The following is a 21802-nucleotide window of genomic DNA, read 5'->3' as shown; positions in this document are numbered from 1 at the left end:
TAAACCCAGCTGGACCCAGTGGAGGAAAACGTTTACACGTGACTTGCATCCCCTTGGAAATGCAGCCCTAGCGTTCCGGCGAGGCCCCCAGGGTGAGACCAGGGTCCGCCCCCCTGCTCCTCAACGCAAGGTCCTCCTCAACGCGAGATCCTCCTCAACGCAAGGTCCTCCTCAACGCGAGATCCTCCTCAACGCGAGGTCCCCCTCACACACCTTTTCCTTCTCTTTCCGCTCCGGCTGGACCCGAAGTGGCTCAGAGAGGGCGGGTTTCTCCCCTGCCGGCTGCAGGCTCCGCGGCCCCCCGCCCTACTCGGGCGCCGCGGGACCGCCCGGCCGTCCTCCCGCCGCCGGGAGCGCTGTGGGCCGCAGCGGGCCTGGTCGCAGACGCCGTGGCGGCCGCCGCTCGCCTGAAGGGAGCTGCTGGCTGGGCCCAGGGAGTCCCCGCCCGAGACCGCGCCGCCGCCGCCGCCGCCGCCTCCGCCGCCGCCATGGGTAAGGGGAGCAGGCCGAGAGCGGACGCCCGGCCCTCCGTGCTGGGCCGAGGGCTCGGCCAGGCCAGGAGGACTGGTGGTGTGGGCATGGAGGCCTCGGGGTCGGGACTGGGGTCCGAACCCGGGTTTGGGCCTGGGCGGGGGCAGCCGGGGACGCAGGAGCGCCCGCGGTCGCCATGGCAACGCACGGCCGCCCCTCGTTCCCCTGCGCCCCCTTCCCCGTTCAGGGGCCTAATGGCAGAGGTTTGGTGGTCCGTCGGCTTACAGGGAGCGAGGACAGGGCCGGCTGGGGTGCAGCTCCCGGGTCGGGGACGGGCGATGACTTTTCAGGTTTGGGGGTGGCGGAGGGAAGCGTCTCAGGTTTGGGCTTGGGTTCCAGACGCCGAGGGCGGGAGAAGGACAGCGATGCCTCGCAGGACCCCGGGTGAGCCCTCCGTGAGGGTGTTGGGGGCGCCCCGAGCCCTTGGGCAGCCTTGCTGGCTGGGAGGAAGGGAGGCAGGGAAGGGGTTCTACAGGCAAGATGCGGGAACCGGCCCTTGGGCGCGTGCGGGGGCCGCAGCCCGGGCGGGGCGCGGCTGGGGTGCAAACGCTCCTCTACTCGGGAGCTGCCGGCGCCCACCAGGACCTACCTTCGAGCAGTTATAAAGGCGCCCTTTGTCTGGTTGTCGCATCGTACATTACGGATTGTGATGGGCACTGTTAAGAAAAATGAGAATTGCTGCAGATTATGAAACATCGACTGGTTTCGTCCCCGAAAAAAGAGGGAGTCATACCACGATGCACATTTGAAGAAATGATGTCTTGTGTGGAGATTCTCCACTAGCTAGCTTGGTCGTAGCAGTTGTGACTGTTTGCATTTTAAGTTGCTTAGGATTCAGTGTCACGCTTCACGCCTGGCTATCTGTGACCAGAAGTAAAATACTAGATCATTGGGAACCCTGGACTTTTTGTCCAGTGAAGGAAAAACGGACATTTGGTTTACTTGGACTAGTAAATTGTCAGGGATTATAAGACAGTATACTAAGTGCTTTATTTTTTTACACTTCATTTTGGCATCTGTGTTTGCTGAAAATATTTCTGCCAGTCACAACAGTGATGAGAGTATGGGGAAGTATCTGAATTTATAAGAAAACTGAGAATAAAATTTGTGGGAAAGAAAAATTTTTGTGAATTGAAAGTGTCAGGTAAAATCAGTTTTAAAAAAATGTATCTATTACCTTGATATTCAACTGGATCAGCTGTGTGGAAGGTCAGGGAACTTTAAGGTGAAACTGGACCCTGCTTTAATTTCCTCTGGGAAAATAAAGGAGTCCTGCAATACGGAGCTCCAATTGCAATGAAAAGAGACAAGATAGAAAGAGGGTTAAAATGAGTGAGAGTTGAATGGCTTCTCTTGTGTCCCCCTATTTTATTTACCTGTCATGTTTGTTATGGGTGAAATTGGAATCTTAGAATTTTAACTACCTTTTATTTTATTGCCAGTTTATTCTGAACATTTTTTTGCTTTTGAATTCATCTTTGATGGTTCCTGCTGTCTGCCTTTGCATGAGACCCTTAAACATGTTGTCTGTTACTCTTATCTCCAGAGAAAGATTTAAAAAAACTCATTCTCCCTGAAGAGGTACCACAAAAGTAAAATAAATACCCTAGAATAGCCAATTTGCAGGATCTTGAGAATAATTCATAAACTTTGGCTGGAGTGAGCATTGTTCTATGGTATGCATGAGAGACATAAAAAGAAGTTAACTAGGGGTGTATGTTAGGAAGACTTACTTGTCCACCAAGGAAAAACAAACCACTGTTGGTTTTACAGGGGAAGGAAGGGGTTTGTATAGTTTACAATGTCAGTTCTTGCAAGTGATGTTGGACTCCTTTCTTGTGCTTTCAGCTACAAAAGACCCTACAGCTGTAGAGAGAGCAAACTTGTTAAACATGGCTAAACTCAGTATTAAAGGACTCATTGAATCTGCTCTAAGCTTTGGCCGCACTTTGGATTCTGATTATCCCCCCTTGCAGCAGTTCTTCGTTGTTATGGAACATTGTCTGAAACATGGTCTTAAAGGTATTGTGAGATTTTTTTTTAAAAAAACAACTATAGAACCTCCCCCCTCCCATCTTAAATATCCTTGAAAATGTAATTTTTTTTGAGGCCATAATTACTGTTACTTTAAAAATACTGGGTGGGTTGGTTTTAGGAGAAAATACCCTACTACTTTATGTTTTCTAATTGGTGGTCTTCAGAAAATCCTTAGTTGTTAGTGTTTTGTAAAAAGGGTATTTGTATACTCTTTTGTTTTAAAAAAACCTATTTATTTATTTATTTGGCTGCATCGGGTCTTAGTTGCAGCATGCCGGCTCTTTGTTGCGGTGCACAGGCTTCTCTAGTTGCGGTGAGTGGGCTCCAGAATACTCAGGCTCAGTAGTCGCGGCACGCCGGCTTAGTTGCCCTGTGGCATGTGGGATCTTAGCTCCCCGACCAGGGATTGAGCCCATGTCCCCTGTGTTGGAAGGTGGATTCTTAACCGCTAGACAACCAGGGAAGTCCCTGTAGAAAGTGTATTTGATTTAAAAACGTTTTCAACATACTCTGAGCTGATTTCCATTTTCTAGGACAACTATAGAGTTATATAGAAAATTTTAAGCTTGGTGACTCTGGTATGAACTATAATTACTAGTTTGAGCTCTCTTGAACAAATACATTAAAATAGTTGATTGTTGAAATATGAACCTCCTTAGTGCATGGAAACATATCTAGAAAAATTGTCTTCTGGATTGGGTTATTGTAGAAATGTGAGTGCTCCCTGAAAATGATGATAACAGTGGATATTGTATTCATCTATACATTTCATATTGAATTATTTTTATGTGTTTGTATTATATTACTGTTCTTTTACTTATAGTAACTACTTTGATCTCTGGTTCATATGATCAGAGCTGTGTAGAGGGCTATGTAAGAGTTGTGTACTAAGGTGACTATTAAAAAGGAAGAGAAGCTTGCTTTTATGTTGGTATACCAGAAGCCTGGGTAAGTTGGAAAGTTCTTTTTTTAAAAAATTTTTTATTGAAATATAGTTGATTTACAATATTGTGTTAGTTTCAGGTGTACAGCAAAGTGATTCAGTTTTATATATATATTATATATATCTATATTCTTCTTTAGATTCTTTTCCATTATAGGTTATTACAAGATATTGAGTATAGTTCCCTGTGCTATACAGTAGGTCCTTATTGGTTATCTATTTTATGTATAGTACTGTGTATATTTTAATCCCAAACTCCTAATTTATCCCTCCCCTTTCCCCTTTGGTAACCATAAATTTGTTTTCTATGTCTCTGAGTCTATTTCCCTTTTGTAAGTAAGTTCATTTGTATCATTTTTTTAGATTCCACATATAAGTGATATCATATGATACTTGTCTTTCTCTGACTGACTACTTCACTTAGTATGATGATCTCTAGGTCCATCCATGTTGCTGCAAATGGTATTATTCCATTCTTTTTTATGGCAAATATTCCATTGTGTATATATACCACATCTTCTTTATCCATGCATCTGCTGATGCACACTTAGGGGGAGTTTCTGACTATGGCACATGAGAGTAAGGGTAAATGTAAAAAGCAAAAGAAGAGATTTACCTAAACATGGTTTTAATAAAATGTACTTTAAACTGAGAAGGAGCCTTGGCATTGAAATTTGAGAAACCCTATATGTGATGTTATTAATGTATTCATTTTAAAATTAAAATTTGTTTATATTTATTGAGATATAATTGACATATAACATATTAGTTTAATGGGTACAACACGATTCAATATTTTTATATACTGTGAAATGATCACCACAATAAACCTAGTTAACAGCCATTACCACACATAGTTACAAGATTTTTTTTCTTGTGATGAGAACATTTAAGATTTACTCTTAGCAGCTTTCAAATATACAATACAATCTACAATACAATAACTGTAGTCATTATGTATATTACATCCCCAGGACTTCTTTTATAACTAGAAGTTTGTACCTTTTGACCATCTTTACTCATTTCATCCATTCCTACCCTCCAACCCTGGCAACCACCAATCTGTTCTGTGTATCTATGAGTTTGGTTTTTTTGTTTTTGTTTTTTCAGATTCCACTTTTTCTTTAATTAGAGTTAAAATAATTTTTAAAATTATATATAATAGTGAAATATGTTCTTTTTGTACATGAATCAAACAACATAGAAGCACATGGAGCAAAAACATAATTTCCCTTCATTCCCTTCCATTCATCTCTCTAAAGGAATCTTTGTCATTCTTCCAGCTCTTTTCTGTTTTTCTTTCTTTCTTTTTTTAATTGAATTATAGGTGATTTTTTCTTTTACTCTAAATAAAATCATGCTGTATTATTCTGTGACTTTCTTTTTTTCCCTATTTAAAAGACAAAACAAAACAATGGTATGGTTTGGAGATTTTGCCATTTACATAGAGGTATTTATCACATTTTTTTTTTTCTTTATCACATTTTTAATGGCTGTAAAATATTTCATAGTATATGTATACCATGACTTATTTAACTACTTTCCTCTTAATGTACACTTAGGTGTTTCCAGTTTTTTATTATTAAAATTATGCTGTAAGGACATCTTTGGATATATATGTTTGTACACACATGCTATGATTTCTTTAGGATTCCTAGGAGTAGAATTATTGGGTCAAAGGATATAGGCAACTGATGTCTGTAAAGGCTTCGCTGATTAATCAAACAACAGTGAATGTGTTTGCTTCCCCACATTTTTGCCTACTCTTGATATTCTCAGTCTCTGAATACTTCTTTTAATACATCAGGAAGTCAACAGTCTTATCTCAGGCCTTTAGTTTTAATTTGCTTTTTGAAAAACTTCCTTTTTATTAAAAAAAAAATAATAGCAGTGACATAGGTCTTTATTTTCCCCCAGCCTGCTGAAATGGAATTTGCCAAATGATGGCCACGATAGTTACATTTTAAACTCTTTTCTGAATATATTTTCCTTTACTTCCCAAAATATCATGAGGCATATCCTAACAGTCAAATGCCTATCTTGATCAACCATTATAAAGCTACGTTGTGCTGATTGATTTTTCTCCCCCAGGGAAAAATTGCCTATCTTGCTGGCTTTTGGGTGGTGCATATGATAGGCACACTGGATCTACTGGAGATCTGGTCAGTATTAGAAGGAAAAATAGTGATTTCATGGTTTTATATTACCCAAATCTCACATTCAAATAAAAGGAAAAGTAAAGTCACAATTTTTTGTGTTTAAAAGAAAATAACTATTTGTCCTTGGTTTATTGAATAAACTGGTAAAGATCAGCCTGCTAGGGCCACCAGTCTTATTTTTGTTCTGGTAAAGAAGAATGAGCCTATGGGGACTTCCCTGGTGGTCCAGTGGTTAACAATCGGTCTTGCAATGCAGGGGACGCCGGTTCAATCCCTGGTCGGGGAACTGAGATCCCACATGCCGCAGGGCAGCTAAGCCCATGCACTGCAACTGCTGAGCCTGCACACCACAATTAGAGAGCCCGTGTGCTCTGGAGCCCTCGCGCCACCAACTACAGAGCCCATGCGCTGCAACTACTGAGCCTGTGCGCCACAGCTATCGAGAAGCCTGTGCAAAATAAAATAAATAAATATCTATAAAAAAAAAGAAAGCTTAAAAAAAAAAAAAGAATGAGCTTAGTTGTTCTTCTACTTTAATTACCTACTTGCATATTTCTGATATGGAAAAATGACCAAGGTGCATATTTTTGATAGGGAGAATATCAGAATCCTGATGAAAGGCTCCTGATCAACAGGGCTGTGTAGTGATAAGAGAGGAAAGGTCTCTGAATAATTGTATGTTAAGTTAGAAATGTTGAAACTAAGTATTTAACATGAGGTTACTGCAGTTTTGTAAGTTGAAGTTACATGCATTATATTTTCTTTTTAAAGTAAGAAAATCATTTTTGAGTTATAACAAAACTATATGGGGCCCTTTGGAACTGGTGGAGAAGCTGTACCCAGAAGCAGAGGAAATAGGAGCTAGTGTCCGGGATTTACCTGGTCTTAAGTAAGTAATCTTATTACTTGTTCTTCCCTCACCGTAGAAGTATATTTACTGTTCCTTAGAAGTACCTCACAGTCTAGTTTATTATCTTCTCGCAGCCTTATGTAGCCTTCTTGCATTCTCTTCTAATAAAATTCTGTTTATTCTTTATGGCTCAGCTCAAATTTCATTTCCTTTATGAAATTTTTCTTAGCCCCTTCAATAAGAATTAAGTGCTGTTTCTTTTATACTGCTATCATTATAGTCACTCTTATATCACTTACTTAAATTCTGAATTGTATTGCAGGAAATAGGCAAGTTCTTTTAAGATAGGATGTATCAATTATGCATTTCTGTTTCCTGAGTATTATGCTAGTTTGCAGTAGTAGGCAGTTGTACTATTTGAAGACTGATTTAAGCTAAATCCAGGGCAAAGGCTCAGGAGATTTGAGTTCTCTGATAAGCCATTTATGTACCACAGGACTTGTGCAAATTACTTTTTTTTATTCTTAAAATTGGGATCTATATTGTCATCTGCCTGTTTGACTGGATGAAGGTGCAGCCGGCCCTCAATATCTGTGGGTTTTGCATCTGCAGATACAACCAACTTTGGATCAAAAATATTCAAAAAAATTTTTTTCAGAAGGTTTCAAAAAGCAAAACTTGAATTTGCCACACCCTGGCAGCTATTTACGTAGTATTTACTTTGTATTAGGTATTATAAGTCATCTAGAGATGATTTAAAGTATATGGGAGGATGCGCATAGGTTATATGCAAAATACTATGCCATTTTATATAAGGGACTTGAGTATCCATGGATTTTGGTATCTGAGGGGGTCCTGGAACCAATCCCCCACAAATACTGAGGAAAAACTGTATACGAAATGTCCTAAAAGCTTTATGTTCTAGCTAGTGACTCATGAGTGTTGAAAATTTTTTGCAGGTTTTTTGCTGTTAAGGCTAAGGTCTTATGTTCTTCAGGGTGTGATTAAGATAGAAGAGCTTACTTTAGTTTATCTTAATTCTTGTGAATCAGATAACTTTTTTTTTTATGCTTACCATTTTTTGTCAGATTATCAGTTTGCTTTCTCTTAGCTTTACAATTTAGGGTTTTGTATGTTATAGGGAATATGGTAGTGTTTTCTGTTATCACAACATCCAAATGTTTGCAAGTTGTACTTAATTGAGTGATAAAAGTAAATAGCTACTATTCATTGAGTACTGTATCAGGGTAACAGGATAATTGTTTTACATGAATTATCTCATTTAGCGCTTAAATCAACCTTAGGGTAGAGATTATTATCATGATAATTGTATAGATGTGAAAAGTAAAGATCAAAGAAGTTACAGTTAATAAGTGGCAGAGCCAGGATTTAAACCCAGTTTTTAGAATTAAATAGCAAGTGATGTTCACACTTCATATTTCTTATAATGGTATATAAGGTGTAGCAATTTTTAACAGAGAGGAAAAGGGGAATTTAACTCTCAAAAAGAGAAATATAAGATTTGGTTTCATTTTAATATGAAAATACATGTTCATATTGTTTTTAAAAAGCCAAACTCTACAAAAGTAAAAAATGTTTTCTGAAAAATAGTATTCATTAAAATGCTAAGCCCGAGGTGGGTGGGTGATAAAAATAAATAAATAAATAAAATAAAATAAAATAAAATAAAATGCTAAGCCATAAGAAATTTGTTAGCTGTTTGAAGTGAAGATTAAGTTTCCTCCCACATTACCTGACAAAATGTTCTCTGCATAAGAAAACATAAAAGTGTGAATGATATATTTCTCTTTAAAAAAGTCATACATATTCTGTAAAACTTGGTTTTATTTTTACTAAATGATAAGAATTGGGATAAGAGAGATATGAGATTAAATTTTTTTTAGCAAGAGAACAAATCCACACTTTTATTTATTTACTTTTCAATAAGTTTAAATGCTTGAGGGGTATAGCATCACACGGATTCTGTGTCCAATGACCTTAGCAGGAAGGTTGCTTCAGAATTTGGTGCAAACCATGCCACTGTTACCATGAGCACAGGTCACCTTTCCCCAGATGGCTGGTTTTGTTCAGTTTGCCACAAGGAGTTACTGTGTTGTTTTTTGCTTTGTACACATCAGCACATCTCTTGCCTAGATAGAATTAGTTTTCATCTTGAGCACAAACACCTTCAGGTTTTTTTTTTAACATCTTTATTAGAGTATAAATGCTTTACAATGTTGTGTTAGTTTCTGCTGTACAACAAAGTGAATCAGCTATATGTATACATATATCCCCATATCCCCTCCCTGTTGAGCATCCCTCCCACCCTCCCCATCCCACCCCTCTAGGTGGTGACAAAGCACCGAGCTGATCTCCCTGTGCCATGCAGCAGCTTCCCACTAGCCATCCATTTTACATTTGGTAGTGTATATATGTCAGTGGTACTCTCTCACTTTGTCCCAGCTTCCCCTCCCCCTCCGTGCCCTCAAGTCTGTTCTCTACATTTGCATCTTTATTCCTGCCCTGCCACTAGGTTCATCCGTACTGCTTTTTAAAATTCCATATACATGCGTTAGCATACGGTGTTTGGTTTTCTCTTTCTGACTTACTTCACTCTGTATGACAAATTCTAGGTCCATCCACCTCACTACAAAAACTCAATTTCGTTCCTTTTTATGGCTGAGTAATATTCCATTGTATATATGTGCCACATCTTCTTTATCCATTCGTCTGTTGATGGACATTTAGGTTGCTTCCATGTCCTGGCTATTGTAAATAGTGCTGCAGTGAACATTGTGGTACCTGACTCTTTTTTTTTTTTTTAATTAATTTATTTTATTTTATTTGTTTATTTTTTTTAAATTTATGGCTGTGTTGGGTCTTCGTTTCTGTGCAAGGGCTTTCTCCAGTTGCGGCAAGCGGGGGCCACTCTTCATCGCGGTGCGCGGGCCTCTCACTATCGCAGCCTCTCTTGTTGCGGAGCACAGGCTCCAGATGCGCAGGCTCAGTAATTGTGGCTCACGGGCCTAGTTGCTCCATGGCATGTGGGATCTTCCCAGACCAGGGCTCGAACCCGTGTCCCCTGCATTGGCAGGCAGATTCTCAACCACTGCGCCAACAGGGAAGCCCCCCTGACTCTTTTTGAATTATGGGTTTCTCAGGGTATATGCCCATTAGTGGGATTGCTGGGTCATATGGTAGTTCTATTTTTATTTTTTTAAGGAACCTCCATACTGTTTTCCATAGTGGCTGTATCAATTTACATTCCCACCAACAGTGCAGGAGGGTTCCCTTTTCTCCACACCCTCTCCAGCATTTATTGTTTGTAGACTTTTTGATGATGGCCATTCTGACCGGTGTGAGGTAATACCTCATTGTGGTTTTGATTTGCATTTCTCTCATGATTAGTGATGTTGAGCATCTTTTCATGTATTTGCTGGCCATCTGTATATCTCCTTTGGAGAAATGTCTATTTAGGTCTTCTGCCCATTTTTGGATTGGGTTGTTTGTTTTTTGTGATATTGAGCTGTGTGAGCTGCTTGTATATTTTGGAGATTAATCCTTTGTCAGTTGCTTCATTTGCAAATATTTTCTCCCATTCTGAGGGTTGTCTTTTCATCTTGTTTATGGTTTCCTTTGCTGTGCAAAAGCTTTTAAGTTTCATTAGGTCCCATTTGTTTATTTTTGTTTTTATTTCCCTTACTCTAGGAGGTGGGTCAAAAAGGATCTTGCTGTGATGTATGTCATAGAGTGTTCTGCCTATGTTTTCCTCTAAAAGTTTTATAGTGTCTGGCCTTACATTTAGTTCTTTAATCCATTTTAAGTTTATTTTTGCGTATGGTGTTAATGGTGTGTTCTAATTTCATTCTTTTACGTGTATCTATCCGTTTTTCCCAGCACCACTTATTGAAGAGGCTGTCCTTTCTCCATTGTATATTCTTGCCTCCTTTATCAAAGATAAGGTGACCATATGTGCGTGGGTTTATCTCTGGGCTTTCTATCCTATTCCATTGATCTATATTTCTGTTTTTGTGCCAGTACCATACTGTCTTGATTACTGTAGCTTTGTAGTATAGTCTGAAGTCAGGGAGCTTGATTCCTCCAGCTCCATTTTTCTTTCTCAAGATTGCTTTGGCCAGTCGGGGTCTTTTGTGTTTCCATACAAGTTGTAAAATTTTTTGTTTTAGTTCTGTGAAAAATGCCATTGGTAATTTGATAGGGATTGCATTGAACCTGTAGATTGCTTTGGGTAGTATAGTCATTTTCACAATATTGATTCTTCCAATCTAGCAGAATGGTATATCTCTCCATCTGTTTATGTTATCTTTGATTTCTTTCATCAGTGTTTTATAGTTTTCTGAGTACAGGTCTTTTGCCTCCTTAGGTAGGTTTATTCCTAGGCATTTTATTCTTTTATTGTTTCCTTAGTTTCTCTTTCTGATCTTTCATTGTTAACCATAAGATCATCTCGATAGATGCAGAAAAAGCTTTTGACAGAATTCAACACCGATTTATGATAAAAACTCTCCAGAAAGTGGGCATAGAGGGAACCTACCTCAACATAATAAAAACCATATATGACAAACCCACAGTAAACATCATTCTCAATGGTGAAAAACTGAAAGCATTTCCTCTAAGATCAGTAACAAGACAAGGATGTCCACTCTCACCACTATTATTCAACATAGTATTGGAAGTCCTAGCCATGGCAATCAGAGAAGAAAAAGAAATAAAAGGAATACAAATTGGAAAAGAAGAAGTAAAACGGTCACTGTTTGCCAATGACATGATACTATACATAGAAAATCCTAAAGATGCCACCAGAAAACTACTAGAACTAATCAACGTATTTGGTAAGGTTGCAGGATACCTTCAGTTTTAAGAAGAGCTGTGTGCTCCCTCTGTCCCAGAGACACTGCTTATAGCCAGCAAAATGGCCTGGTCCACAGCCTTTCAGACAAATTCGTTTTAAAAGTTCTGTTCCCATCAGGCCTCCACATTAAAGAGGAGATTTAATGTTTTAAACGACAGCTGGATAAAAGAAACATTTGAAAAATAGCAAGCAGTGATTCTTTCTAATTAATTAGCATCTAGATACCTTCTTAGCTTTGTCATGATTTTTAAAATTCAGATATAATATCAGTTATTTTTTGAGAGCATTATATTTCCTTTATTGATGCATTTTGTAGAATCATATTTAGAGGGCTAAGCCTAGTCTGATAAAAAATTTCTTGTGGAAATATCCTCACTATTTAGAGAGTCATTTTTTCCAAGGCATAAAATGATACCTAGATGTCCTGTAGGTGCAGATTTATCTTAGAGACTTAAAAAGCTCCCAGGGATTGGTTTGCATGCTCAAAGAGCTGACTTGAAGCTCTAGAAACTAAGATAAAACCATGATAAATTGCCTTTTTTCTTTATCAATGTGTACTTCAACAAAGGTAGAAGATGTAGTCTATAATCTTTGTGCTGGGGCTCTTTTCTGACTGTTGGGTTTTGCTTTTCAGGACCCCCCTGGGTCGTGCAAGAGCATGGCTTCGATTAGCCCTCATGCAAAAAAAAATGGCTGACTACCTGCGTTGCTTAATTATTCAAAGGGATCTCTTGAGGTATTACCATTAAATCATGTTCATTTTCATTTTTTATTTCATTTATATACTGTTTCCCAAAAAGGATTGAAGATATAGTATGAAAGGATATGTAAAATACATTACGATGGCATAAAATAAAAGGAGGAGCAAAATGAGATAGAAAAGCATGGTGGGGACATAACGTGGATCAAGAACTAGCCTAAAAAATGAATACTGTAAGATTTTTATTGGCTGACAAGGTGGAAATTTATATGTCATATTTCTAAGTTTTAATTTTTTCCTAAATTACAGTTAATTCTATGAATAAAAATTTGTATTGGAATTCGGGGCTTTAATTCAGGAGGTTTCTTTTTAGATCTTGAATGTCCAAACTACTGCTTTGACTGTATTGTGGGCGCTTTTTAAACTGTCAGTTTAAATTGAAGGCCAAATGTTTAAGACTTTCAAAGCAAGGATATCAGTTCTCAAAGGGAGTGGGCCCATGGCAGCCCCTCTATTCACCCTTGTTCTCTTAGAGTGCCTCTGTGATATTTTGGAGAATCTGGTCTTTTTTTTTTTTTAATGTTTTCTTTTTTAAAATTTATTTATTTATTTTTATTTTTGGCTCCATCGGGTCTTCGTTGTGGAATGCGGGATCTTTTTTGTTGTGGTGCTTAGGCTCTTTGTTGCAACGCATGGGCTTCTCTCTAGTTGTGGCGTGTGGGTTTTCTCTCTGTAGTTATGGCGCGTGAGCTCCAGAGCACGTGGGCTCTGTAGTTGTGGTGTGCAGGCTCCAGAGCGCGTGGGCTCTGTAGTTTGCAGCACGCGGGCTCTCTAGTTGAGGCACATGGGCTTAGTAGTTGTGGCCTGTGGGCTTAGTTGCCCCTCGGCACGTGGGATCTTAGTTCCGCGACCAGGGATCAAACCCTCATCCCCTGCACTGAAAGGCGGATTCTTTACCACTGGACCACCAGGGAAGTCCGTGGTCGTTTTTTATTTTACTTGTGACTCCAGTTGTACATCTTGGTTTTCCCATTTGTTAAATGAGAATGACCATGCTTTAAATACCTTCAATTTCTCAACGATATTCTTCTGAAGGTTAATTAAGGTGATTAAGTAATATACATGGGACTTCTTGAAGAAGGCATGAGACAGTGATAAATAGTTTTCTGAGTATTAGTTGTCAAGTCTTAGTTTTTAGGCTGTCCTATTTCTTTCACAAGTCTCTTGTTTGAACATTTTTTGGGATCTGGATATCCATAAATATCTTTAATGCTTATCTATTAAGAGCACTTGCAGTAGATATACCAAATGCATTGACTTGAAAATGGACTTGAAATGTTTCTTATGTTCGTTTCCCCACATTAGTCTTTATCCTAAGCGTCTTAATAAATCCTGGGATGAAAATTCAACTGTACTAAAAAGTATCGTAATCAGATCAGCAGCAGTCACTGTATCTTTTGAGAGTCACAAACATTCCAGGCCTCAATGATGCCCCCTTTTTTTTTTTTTTTTTAAATCTCTGTTTGCTTCTCTTTTCTGTCTCTCAAAACTCCTTTTCCTCTTTAATCTCCTTCAGTCTGTTTCTTTTACGTTTTCTTTATAGACATTTAAATCTCAAAAATTTAAGTTATTTGCATATAGAAAGGTTAACTTCAACCAATATAAACTAATTTATATTGGTTCCATGCTTGTAATAAGGTATTGAGATTTTAAAATTTAGTTTTCAAAATAAATTTGTAATTTAAGATTTTTATTATTTTAATTTTCACAGTGAATTCTATGAGTATCATGCACTAATGATGGAAGAAGAAGGAGCAGTAATTGTTGGGCTGCTGGTTGGCCTGAATGTGATAGACGCTAATCTGTGTGTAAAGGGAGAGGATTTAGACTCACAAGTAAGTGAGAATGATTAGTGCCAAATGCAGAGTGTTTTCAGTTTGTACTGTTCCTCTTTGATCCAGGTATTACTCTAAGTTGTAAACAGTGCTGTTAAACACTAGAGAAAAATTAGGGATGAAAGTCAGTTGTATGTTAAAGGTACTTCTAGAATTTCCACCCTCTAAATAAGAATAACTTTATTTACTTTAGGTTGGAGTGATTGATTTTTCCATGTATTTAAAGAATGAAGAAGATATTGGAAATAAAGAAAGGTATGATTTTCATAAGTTATTTCACATGTTGTATTTTATATGTAGCTCTTTACAAATCAGTATGAGGTCCATCTATTTGCAATGTGGTTTTTATTTCCTTTTATTCTGTGTAGTTCCTGCTTTGTTTTGTTTTCACTTCCATTTACAAGGGTTACAAAGCAAAAATCACTTAGAAGGAGGTTTTAATCTGAAGTATGACTTTTGGTCATACCAGTAGTTCGGAGACCCATTTTATTTTTTATTTATTTATTTTTTGGTTGTGCTGCACGGCTTATGGGATTTTAGTTCCCTGACCAGGGATCGAACCTGGGCCCTTGGCACTGAGAGTGTGGAGTCCTAACCACTGGACTGCCAGGGAATTCCCCGGAGACCCATTTTAACAGTCAGCTCTGTTTCTGTGATAAAAAGAAATGAAAGCTTATTATTCATAAGCTTACAAATGCTAGTTTATTTTAAGACATAATGGCAATCATATCACAATATTAAATGTATTATATTAACATGTACACCTTAAATTTACACAATGTTATATGTCAAATATATTTCTTAAAAAAATAAATGCAGAAAAATTTAAAAACATACTAATGGTATCGTTTAATATTAGCAAGTAATTTATTTAACAAAAGTTACAGTTATTTAGTACACAGCTTGCTGCTATATGATTATAAAGATTCTTGAATTTTATTTTAAAGGCAAGATAATGTTGTTTTACCATTATGGTTTAACAACAATTTTAGATGATTTAGATCTTTTGTGTTTTCTTTTTGTTTTTGGTCACCCAGTAAATACCTTTCCAATTAGCACAAAGCTACTTTTTCCCCTCCTCTAGGAATGTTCAAATTGCTGCCATATTAGACCAGAAGAATTATGTTGAAGAATTAAATAGACAACTGAAGTAAGTATTATGGACACATGGATACTTAGTACATTTTGGATGCTGTCTTAGGGTTTTTTTCCCCCCCCCTTCAGGTCATCTTAACCCTAATTCCTTTTTTCTAAACATCTTTGAAAAGGGGTAGAGGGGTAGAGAGTGAATGGAAATTGAGAATACAGAGAATTATTGGAAATAATTGATTTTCAGCAGAAAATGAGAGTCATATTTTTAAATAGAATCTTCAGAGACATTTAAAAATAGAATTTCAGACTTATCCCTCTACCCTTGAGAAAAAAAGGCTAGATAGGGTGAAAGTTTATATCATTTTGGTGGTTCAAAAATTCATTTTTCCTACTTCAAAGGACTTCACGTGTCAGTGTGACTGTCATCTTCCATGGTGGAAGTTTTCTCCTTACAATGTCACCTGGTCATTGAAGCTGTTAGTGAATACTCTTATCTGGGAAGAATTTCTGAGATCTGTGTGTAAAATAGTATAGTATAGTTCTGTCTAGTAGAAATATAATGTGAGTCACAAAGGTAATTTAAAATTTCTAGTAACCACATTAAAAAGATAAAAAACATGAAATATGAGATATTTTATATATTTTGTTGTACTGTCTTCAAAATTCAATGTGCATTTTACACTTACAGCACATTTCAATTCAGAGAAGCCACATGTGGCTTATGGCTGCCATACCAGATAGCACAGGTATAGTGAATAATATTTACTACATTGTTAGAAACAGACTGTTCTCATTAACTAAGATGAATAATTCAAAAATGGCTATCTCTGGGTGATATTATGAATAATTTTTAAATTTCTTTATACTTTTCTGTATTTTCTGAGTTTCACTCAATAAACATGCATTACAATCAGAAAATAGTTAAACATTTTCCCATTTTAGAAAAAGAAACTAATAAGTTGTAGCTCTTGCTTTCTCTCTGAAGTTAGAGAAGAAAGATCTTTTATCAGTGTCTTTTTTTTTTTTATGATGGAGTTTTAATAATTGGTATCATAGGAAATATATGCATATATATGTGTATTTTGTAATTTGTATTTCTGGGATTGTATATCTGAATGCAACCTTGTACTGCTTATTTATTTACTTTTAAATTTTTATTCACTATTTGGGAATAGGTAATATATTCACATGGTTCGAACTTCAAAAGGAACATAAAATGAAAAATTTCCATCCTTCCTGATCTCCAACCATCTGGTTTCCCTCTTTGGGAGTAATTAATACACTAGGTTCTTGTGTATGCCTCCAGAGATACATAGGGTAGCATACTTTTTACACTAGTCTGTTCTTTACTATTCTTACTCAACTGTTTATCTTTAGAGTTTATTTCATTCAGTTAAGAAGAGCTTTCTCATTCCCTTTTCAATTATGTGTATTATTGAGTTACAGCAGTACTGGTACCTTACTTTTGTATGTTTTATGTATTAAATTTTTTATTGTTTGTCTCTTTAGAAAGTAGTTCTTGTACATTTAGAATATTTCAAAAGTATAGAAAACAGAAAAAATAGAACTCACTTATTATCCTTCACTTAAAGAAAACAACTGTTGAGGGTTTATTGTTTTTAAAAGTGCTTTTTGATTATTATTTTATTGATTCTCACATAAAAGTAGGGCAGATATCATTGTCTGATTTTATAGATAAGGAAACTGAAGCTCAGAAAGGTTTTACAACTTTGAAGGTGACACAATTAGAAAGTAGAAAAGCAGGGACTATAAACCTGGTCTTCCATCTCCTAGTCCTGTACTTATTATGTATCACCATCAGGATACCCTTGCGCTGTTTGTGAAAAATTCAAGTTGTTTACCTAAGAATGATTGTATTTTAAAAATGATTTAATATGAGTAGAAAAACATTTTTCTTGTTTCATCAGTTAAACTAATATGCCATTACTTATTTCTGAGGCTAGTATAAAATTTGTTGAATCTATTATAGATTTTACTGTAACGTATACAGCATATTTCATTTTATTAGAGAAAGTTTGAGATGGTAGAATCAAGCAGGCCTTGAAAAATGACTCAGTAAAATGTACAATAATGTCCAGTCTTGATCGATTTAAGTAAAAATGCACAGAACAAATTTGTTCATATACTGTAACCTGACTTTTGACTCTGTCCTTGAAAGATGCGTGATTGCTTAGCTGCAGGCTGATTGGATACCTGATGCTGGGTGTCTCATATTCACATTTCCCAAACCATGGGTGACTTTGGAGGTCTTTAAGTTATTATGAAAGTGGAGAGGGCGAACAGATGGAGCTTGTGTTGAAGACCACTATTTACAAGCTTCATTAAGCCACTTAATTATAAAGTGGACATTTAAAATTCATCCTAAATCTAAAATAATTTTAAATTTAGTTTTAACAATATTTAGTAATCTTTGTGTGGAATTTTAGTTCCTAAATGTTTTAAGTTAAATGTAAGAAGGACCCTAAGAAGACAGAAAAATATAATGAGCAGCATCAAATGGAATTTTAATAGAAAATTTTATTCTTTTGCTACAGATTTTATTGCTCTGTTAGTCAGATCAAGTTCTCCAACTTAATGAAATTTCCCACAATCAAAAATTCAGACAGGGCAGTTGGTGCATGTCAGTCAACATGATGAGTCCAGGATAACATACTTTTTCTTGCCTTTGTGAGTTTGTGTGATTCTGAATGTGTTTTTTCTTTATTAATTTCAGCAGCACAGTCAGCAGTCTCCATTCAAGAGTTGACTCTTTAGAAAAGTCAAATACTAAACTGATTGAAGAGGTATTGTCACCTAGCCATGGATAATTGCCTTTCATGGACCTAGTATTGGTGATCCTTTTCCATTTTAAGTATGAATGCATTAAGCGTGCACGCACACACACACACACAAACACATTTTCATCATTATGATGGAATACTTATAGTATAGTTGTAATTGATGATCATAAGTTCTAAAGAAACCGTGTATTCTCCGGCAAATTCTTAGGTGAATCTGTGAATTGTTTGAGATACTCAACTTCTGGAAATGAGCCCCAAAGATGAAATGCATACAAACTCTTCTGTAAATAAACCATGAGTCTCTTTTTTTAATCTGGATGACCTGTATCACCTATGGTTAGAAATTACCATTAAAATGATCCTGTCTCCCGTGTTCTCCTATTCAGATTACTTTTCCTTACAAGCATCACTCCATGATCATGTATGCCCTTTCTCCACCCTCCCATCTGTAAAACTCCTCCCATGCGCTCTGGTTTCCTGCATTGTCGAAGTAGTTGTCTGGTGGTTGCAGAACCAGAAATTTATCTCAGCTCTCTTTTTTTTTTAACTTTTTAAAAAAACTTCAAAAAAAATATTTTGGCCATGCCGCACAGCTTGTGGGATCTCAGTTCCCCAGCCAGGGATGGAACCCGGGCCACAGCCGTGACAGTGCCGAATCCTAACCTCTAGGCCACCAGGGAACTCCTTCAGATCTCTTTTTAATACTATTTGTAAAGTTGCTTTTGAGATAAGTTTTTTTTTTTTTTTTTTTTTTTTAATCTATCTAACCATAGAATTATTGCATTCTGGACTTCCTTGGTGGCTCAGTGGTTAAGAGTCTGCCTGCCATGCAGGGGACACGGGGTCAAGCCCTGGTCCGGGAAGATCCCACATGCCGCGGAGCAACTAAGCCCGTGCGCCACAACTACTGAGCCTGCGCTCTAGAGCCCCTGAGCCTAGAGCCCGTCCTCCTCAGCAAGAGAAGCCACCGCAGTGAGAAGCCCGCGCACCACAACAAAGAGTAGCCCCCGCTCGCCGCAACTAGAGAAAGCCGGTGCAGCAACGAAGACCCAATACAGCCAAAAATAAATAATAAAAATAAAATAAATAAATTTAAAAAAAAAGAATTATTGCTTTCCATTTTCAGAATTATTTAGGCTAGAGGAAGAAATCTGTTTTAGTGCTATGAACCCTACTTTACATGTTAATTAAAATTCATATTTCTTTTAGAACTGGCCTAATTTTCCCAAACCAGGAAGCACATGACTGTTTGCATGACTGCATTTTCATTTTGATAGTTTAGGACCATTTGATAGTTTGATAGATTGGGACCATTAAAGAGAGCTCCTCACTAGTTTGTGCCTCTTCTTGACCATAATAGGCGCACTGTGAAGTTCGAGTTGCATTTCTGACCAAGTGTTCATGAATTTATTTGCAAGCCAACATTGGGGAGTAGTTCCTGCTTTCCTTTCCTAGGATCCCTCTTTTCATTCTAGGCTTCAGAGCCAAGTCACTTAGTCATTCATATTTAACTCTGAAGGTGAGAGCTGTCTCGTATTTGTGATCGTCAGTTACTCAGCATGCCCAGATTTCACAAGGGTGTCCTATTTGATTATCGTGAAGGTCTGTGTTACATTTTCAATAATAGCAGAACTTTCCTTATAGATGTTTTTGTCTTTACACAAGTCTTTACAGTCTTACTGTTTACCATATAATTCTTCATATGCTTACTCATGCACTTTGTATTCAGGACATTATAAATCAGATAAGCAATATGTTTCTACTAACATACGATTTGACTGGCTAACAAAAGGAAATAGAAATAAGAGTATAATTTCTTTAATTGGTATCTTGGGATAATAGGAGCACATTTTTCTTATGAAAATTTCTGTAGATGTGAGAGACATTTTACAAGTTTTCGAATTTTATTTTCTGTTGTTATAGTCATGAACATAACCTGTAAAGCAAGTATAAATAAAGATGTTTAAAATATTTTTTTCTTGCCCCTGTTTTATTTTTAGTTAGCAATAGCAAAGAATAATATCATTAAACTCCAAGAAGAAAATCATCAATTACGAAGTGAAAATAAATTGATTTTAATGAAAACACAGCAGCACCTAGAAGTAAGTATAGATTGCAGACAGATTGTCTTGCATCAGAAATAGCCCTTTTGGGGACTTTTGCATAGACTGGATATATCTGTGCTGTATTAATTAATAGTAGTGATTATAGAATAACAAGTTTTATGTTTTCTTCCTAGGTTACCAAAGTAGATGTGGAAACTGAGCTTCAAACATATAAGCATTCTAGGCAGGGGCTAGATGAAATGTACAATGAAGCCAGAAGGCAGCTTCGAGATGAATCTCAGTTAAGACAAGTAGGTTACATTACAGTTACATTAGTAAAAATGATAATTTACCCTTAAGCACCACTTAAAATCTCTATCAGCCTTATCTTCCTTGGTGTGGGAAAGCGATCTGATCCCCTTAGTCCCTTCAAATTCTTTAAACTCCCACTGTGTCAGTGTTTTTTAAACAGTGTTTTTAAACTGTGTTACAGTCTGTGTTTGTGAAGTGAGTAGATTGTGACCAGCATTACAAAAAATAGAATAGAATGATGTATTCGGATATCAATATTCAAATAGTAAAGACATATTTAAAATTAACTTATTTTTTAACCTGTCTAAATTATGAAATACTGACAGAAAAATACAAATATGTAGCTTGATGGATTATAACATAAATACCTGTGTAGCCAATCCAGGTCAAGAAGAGAGTATTGCCAGCCTTTCCATCCCTTTTGCTCTTTGTCTTTAATGTTAGGATCCTTCTGATGTAAAATTCTTGAAGAGAAGAAATTAAAACTGTTTGTGAAATGGGATTTTTGATTTATCTTTGGCCTTTACTGATATGGACTACTTCATTTCTTTAAGGAAAATTAATACTGAGTTTATGAGGCATAAGAATACATAATTCTCTAGCCATTAAAATAGTGATAGTCAACATAATGTGGAAAATGCTTTCATTTAACAAAACGTGCATTTGAAAATATTTAGAATGTTCTTATAGGGCCTAGTTGATTCCCTTTAGTGGGGCTTATAACTCAAAAGGAGTAGTCTGCATAATAAATGGTAACTCTTTCTTGTTGTCATTAACTGTTTTGTATCTGACTTTGACATCCTGAAGCAGTGTGTGAATTGAGGCTGTATTGAATTGCAGGATGTGGAGAATGAGCTGGCGGTACAAGTTAGTATGAAACATGAGATTGAACTTGCCATGAAGTTGTTAGAGAAAGATATCCATGAGAAACAAGATACTCTGATAGGCCTTCGACAACAGCTAGAGGAAGTTAAAGCAATTAACATAGAGATGTATCAAAAGCTGCAGGTAAGGAATGTTCTTAAATTCTTGGAACTTCTTGTTATATAAATTGAAAATGAGGGACTTCCTTGGTGGTCCAGTAGTAAAGAATCCACCTTCCAATGCAGGAGATGCAGTTCCCTCCCTGGTTGGGGAACTAGGTTCCCACATGCAGTGGGGCAGCTAAGCCCTCGCGCCACAAATACTTAACGCACCTCAACTAAAGAGCCTGTGTGCCGCAAACTGCAGAGCCCCTCCGCCCTGGAGCCTGCGCGTCACAACTAGAGAAGAGAAAACCTGTACCCCACAACTAGAGAGAAGCCCACGTGCTGCAATGAAAGATCCCGCGTGCCGCAACGAAAGATCCCGTGTGCCGCAACAAAAGATCCCGTGTGCCACAACGAAAGATCCCATGTGCCACAACTAAGACCTGATGCAGACAAAAAAAATAAATAAAGATAAATAAATAAATTGAAAATGAATGTTTGTATGAAAGATTCGGTTTTTAAGAGATGAGCCCATTTTAATTGTGCCATGTCGGTAGTAAAACCCAGTGACATTTTTCCTAAATGGAAGCTGAAGA

The 21802-nt window shown here is 37.2% G+C and overlaps 1 protein-coding gene across 5 annotated transcripts in view; it reads left to right on the top strand.

Annotated features, from left to right (window-relative positions):
- Nucleotides 1-362: 362 nt before the first annotated feature.
- RUFY2 (RUN and FYVE domain containing 2) overlaps nucleotides 363-21802 on the top strand; it is a 50491-nt gene continuing 29051 nt past the window's right edge. The window contains exons 1-11 of one of the 5 annotated variants that reach the window (XM_068547684.1): nucleotides 363-492; nucleotides 2380-2553; nucleotides 6442-6559; nucleotides 12028-12129; nucleotides 13865-13988; nucleotides 14182-14243; nucleotides 15073-15138; nucleotides 17815-17884; nucleotides 19882-19983; nucleotides 20121-20237; nucleotides 21079-21246. In XM_068547684.1, coding sequence (XP_068403785.1) covers nucleotides 489-492; nucleotides 2380-2553; nucleotides 6442-6559; nucleotides 12028-12129; nucleotides 13865-13988; nucleotides 14182-14243; nucleotides 15073-15138; nucleotides 17815-17884; nucleotides 19882-19983; nucleotides 20121-20237; nucleotides 21079-21246 — 1107 coding nt within the window. In that variant the 5' untranslated portion in view covers nucleotides 363-488. Of the gene's footprint in view, nucleotides 493-809; nucleotides 916-2379; nucleotides 2554-6441; nucleotides 6560-12027; nucleotides 12130-13864; nucleotides 13989-14181; nucleotides 14244-15072; nucleotides 15139-17814; nucleotides 17885-19881; nucleotides 19984-20120; nucleotides 20238-21078; nucleotides 21247-21802 lie in introns of those variants that run through there. The other 4 variants (XM_068547680.1, XM_068547681.1, XM_068547685.1 and 1 more) reach the window with 4 other exon arrangements.

This window comes from Eschrichtius robustus, chromosome 7 (genome assembly GCF_028021215.1).
Source record: "Eschrichtius robustus isolate mEscRob2 chromosome 7, mEscRob2.pri, whole genome shotgun sequence".
In the NCBI taxonomy this organism is placed as follows: Eukaryota; Metazoa; Chordata; class Mammalia; order Artiodactyla; family Eschrichtiidae; genus Eschrichtius; species Eschrichtius robustus.
The sequence above is the reverse complement of the archived record's forward strand: the minus strand, read 5'-3'. Positions and strand labels throughout refer to the sequence as shown.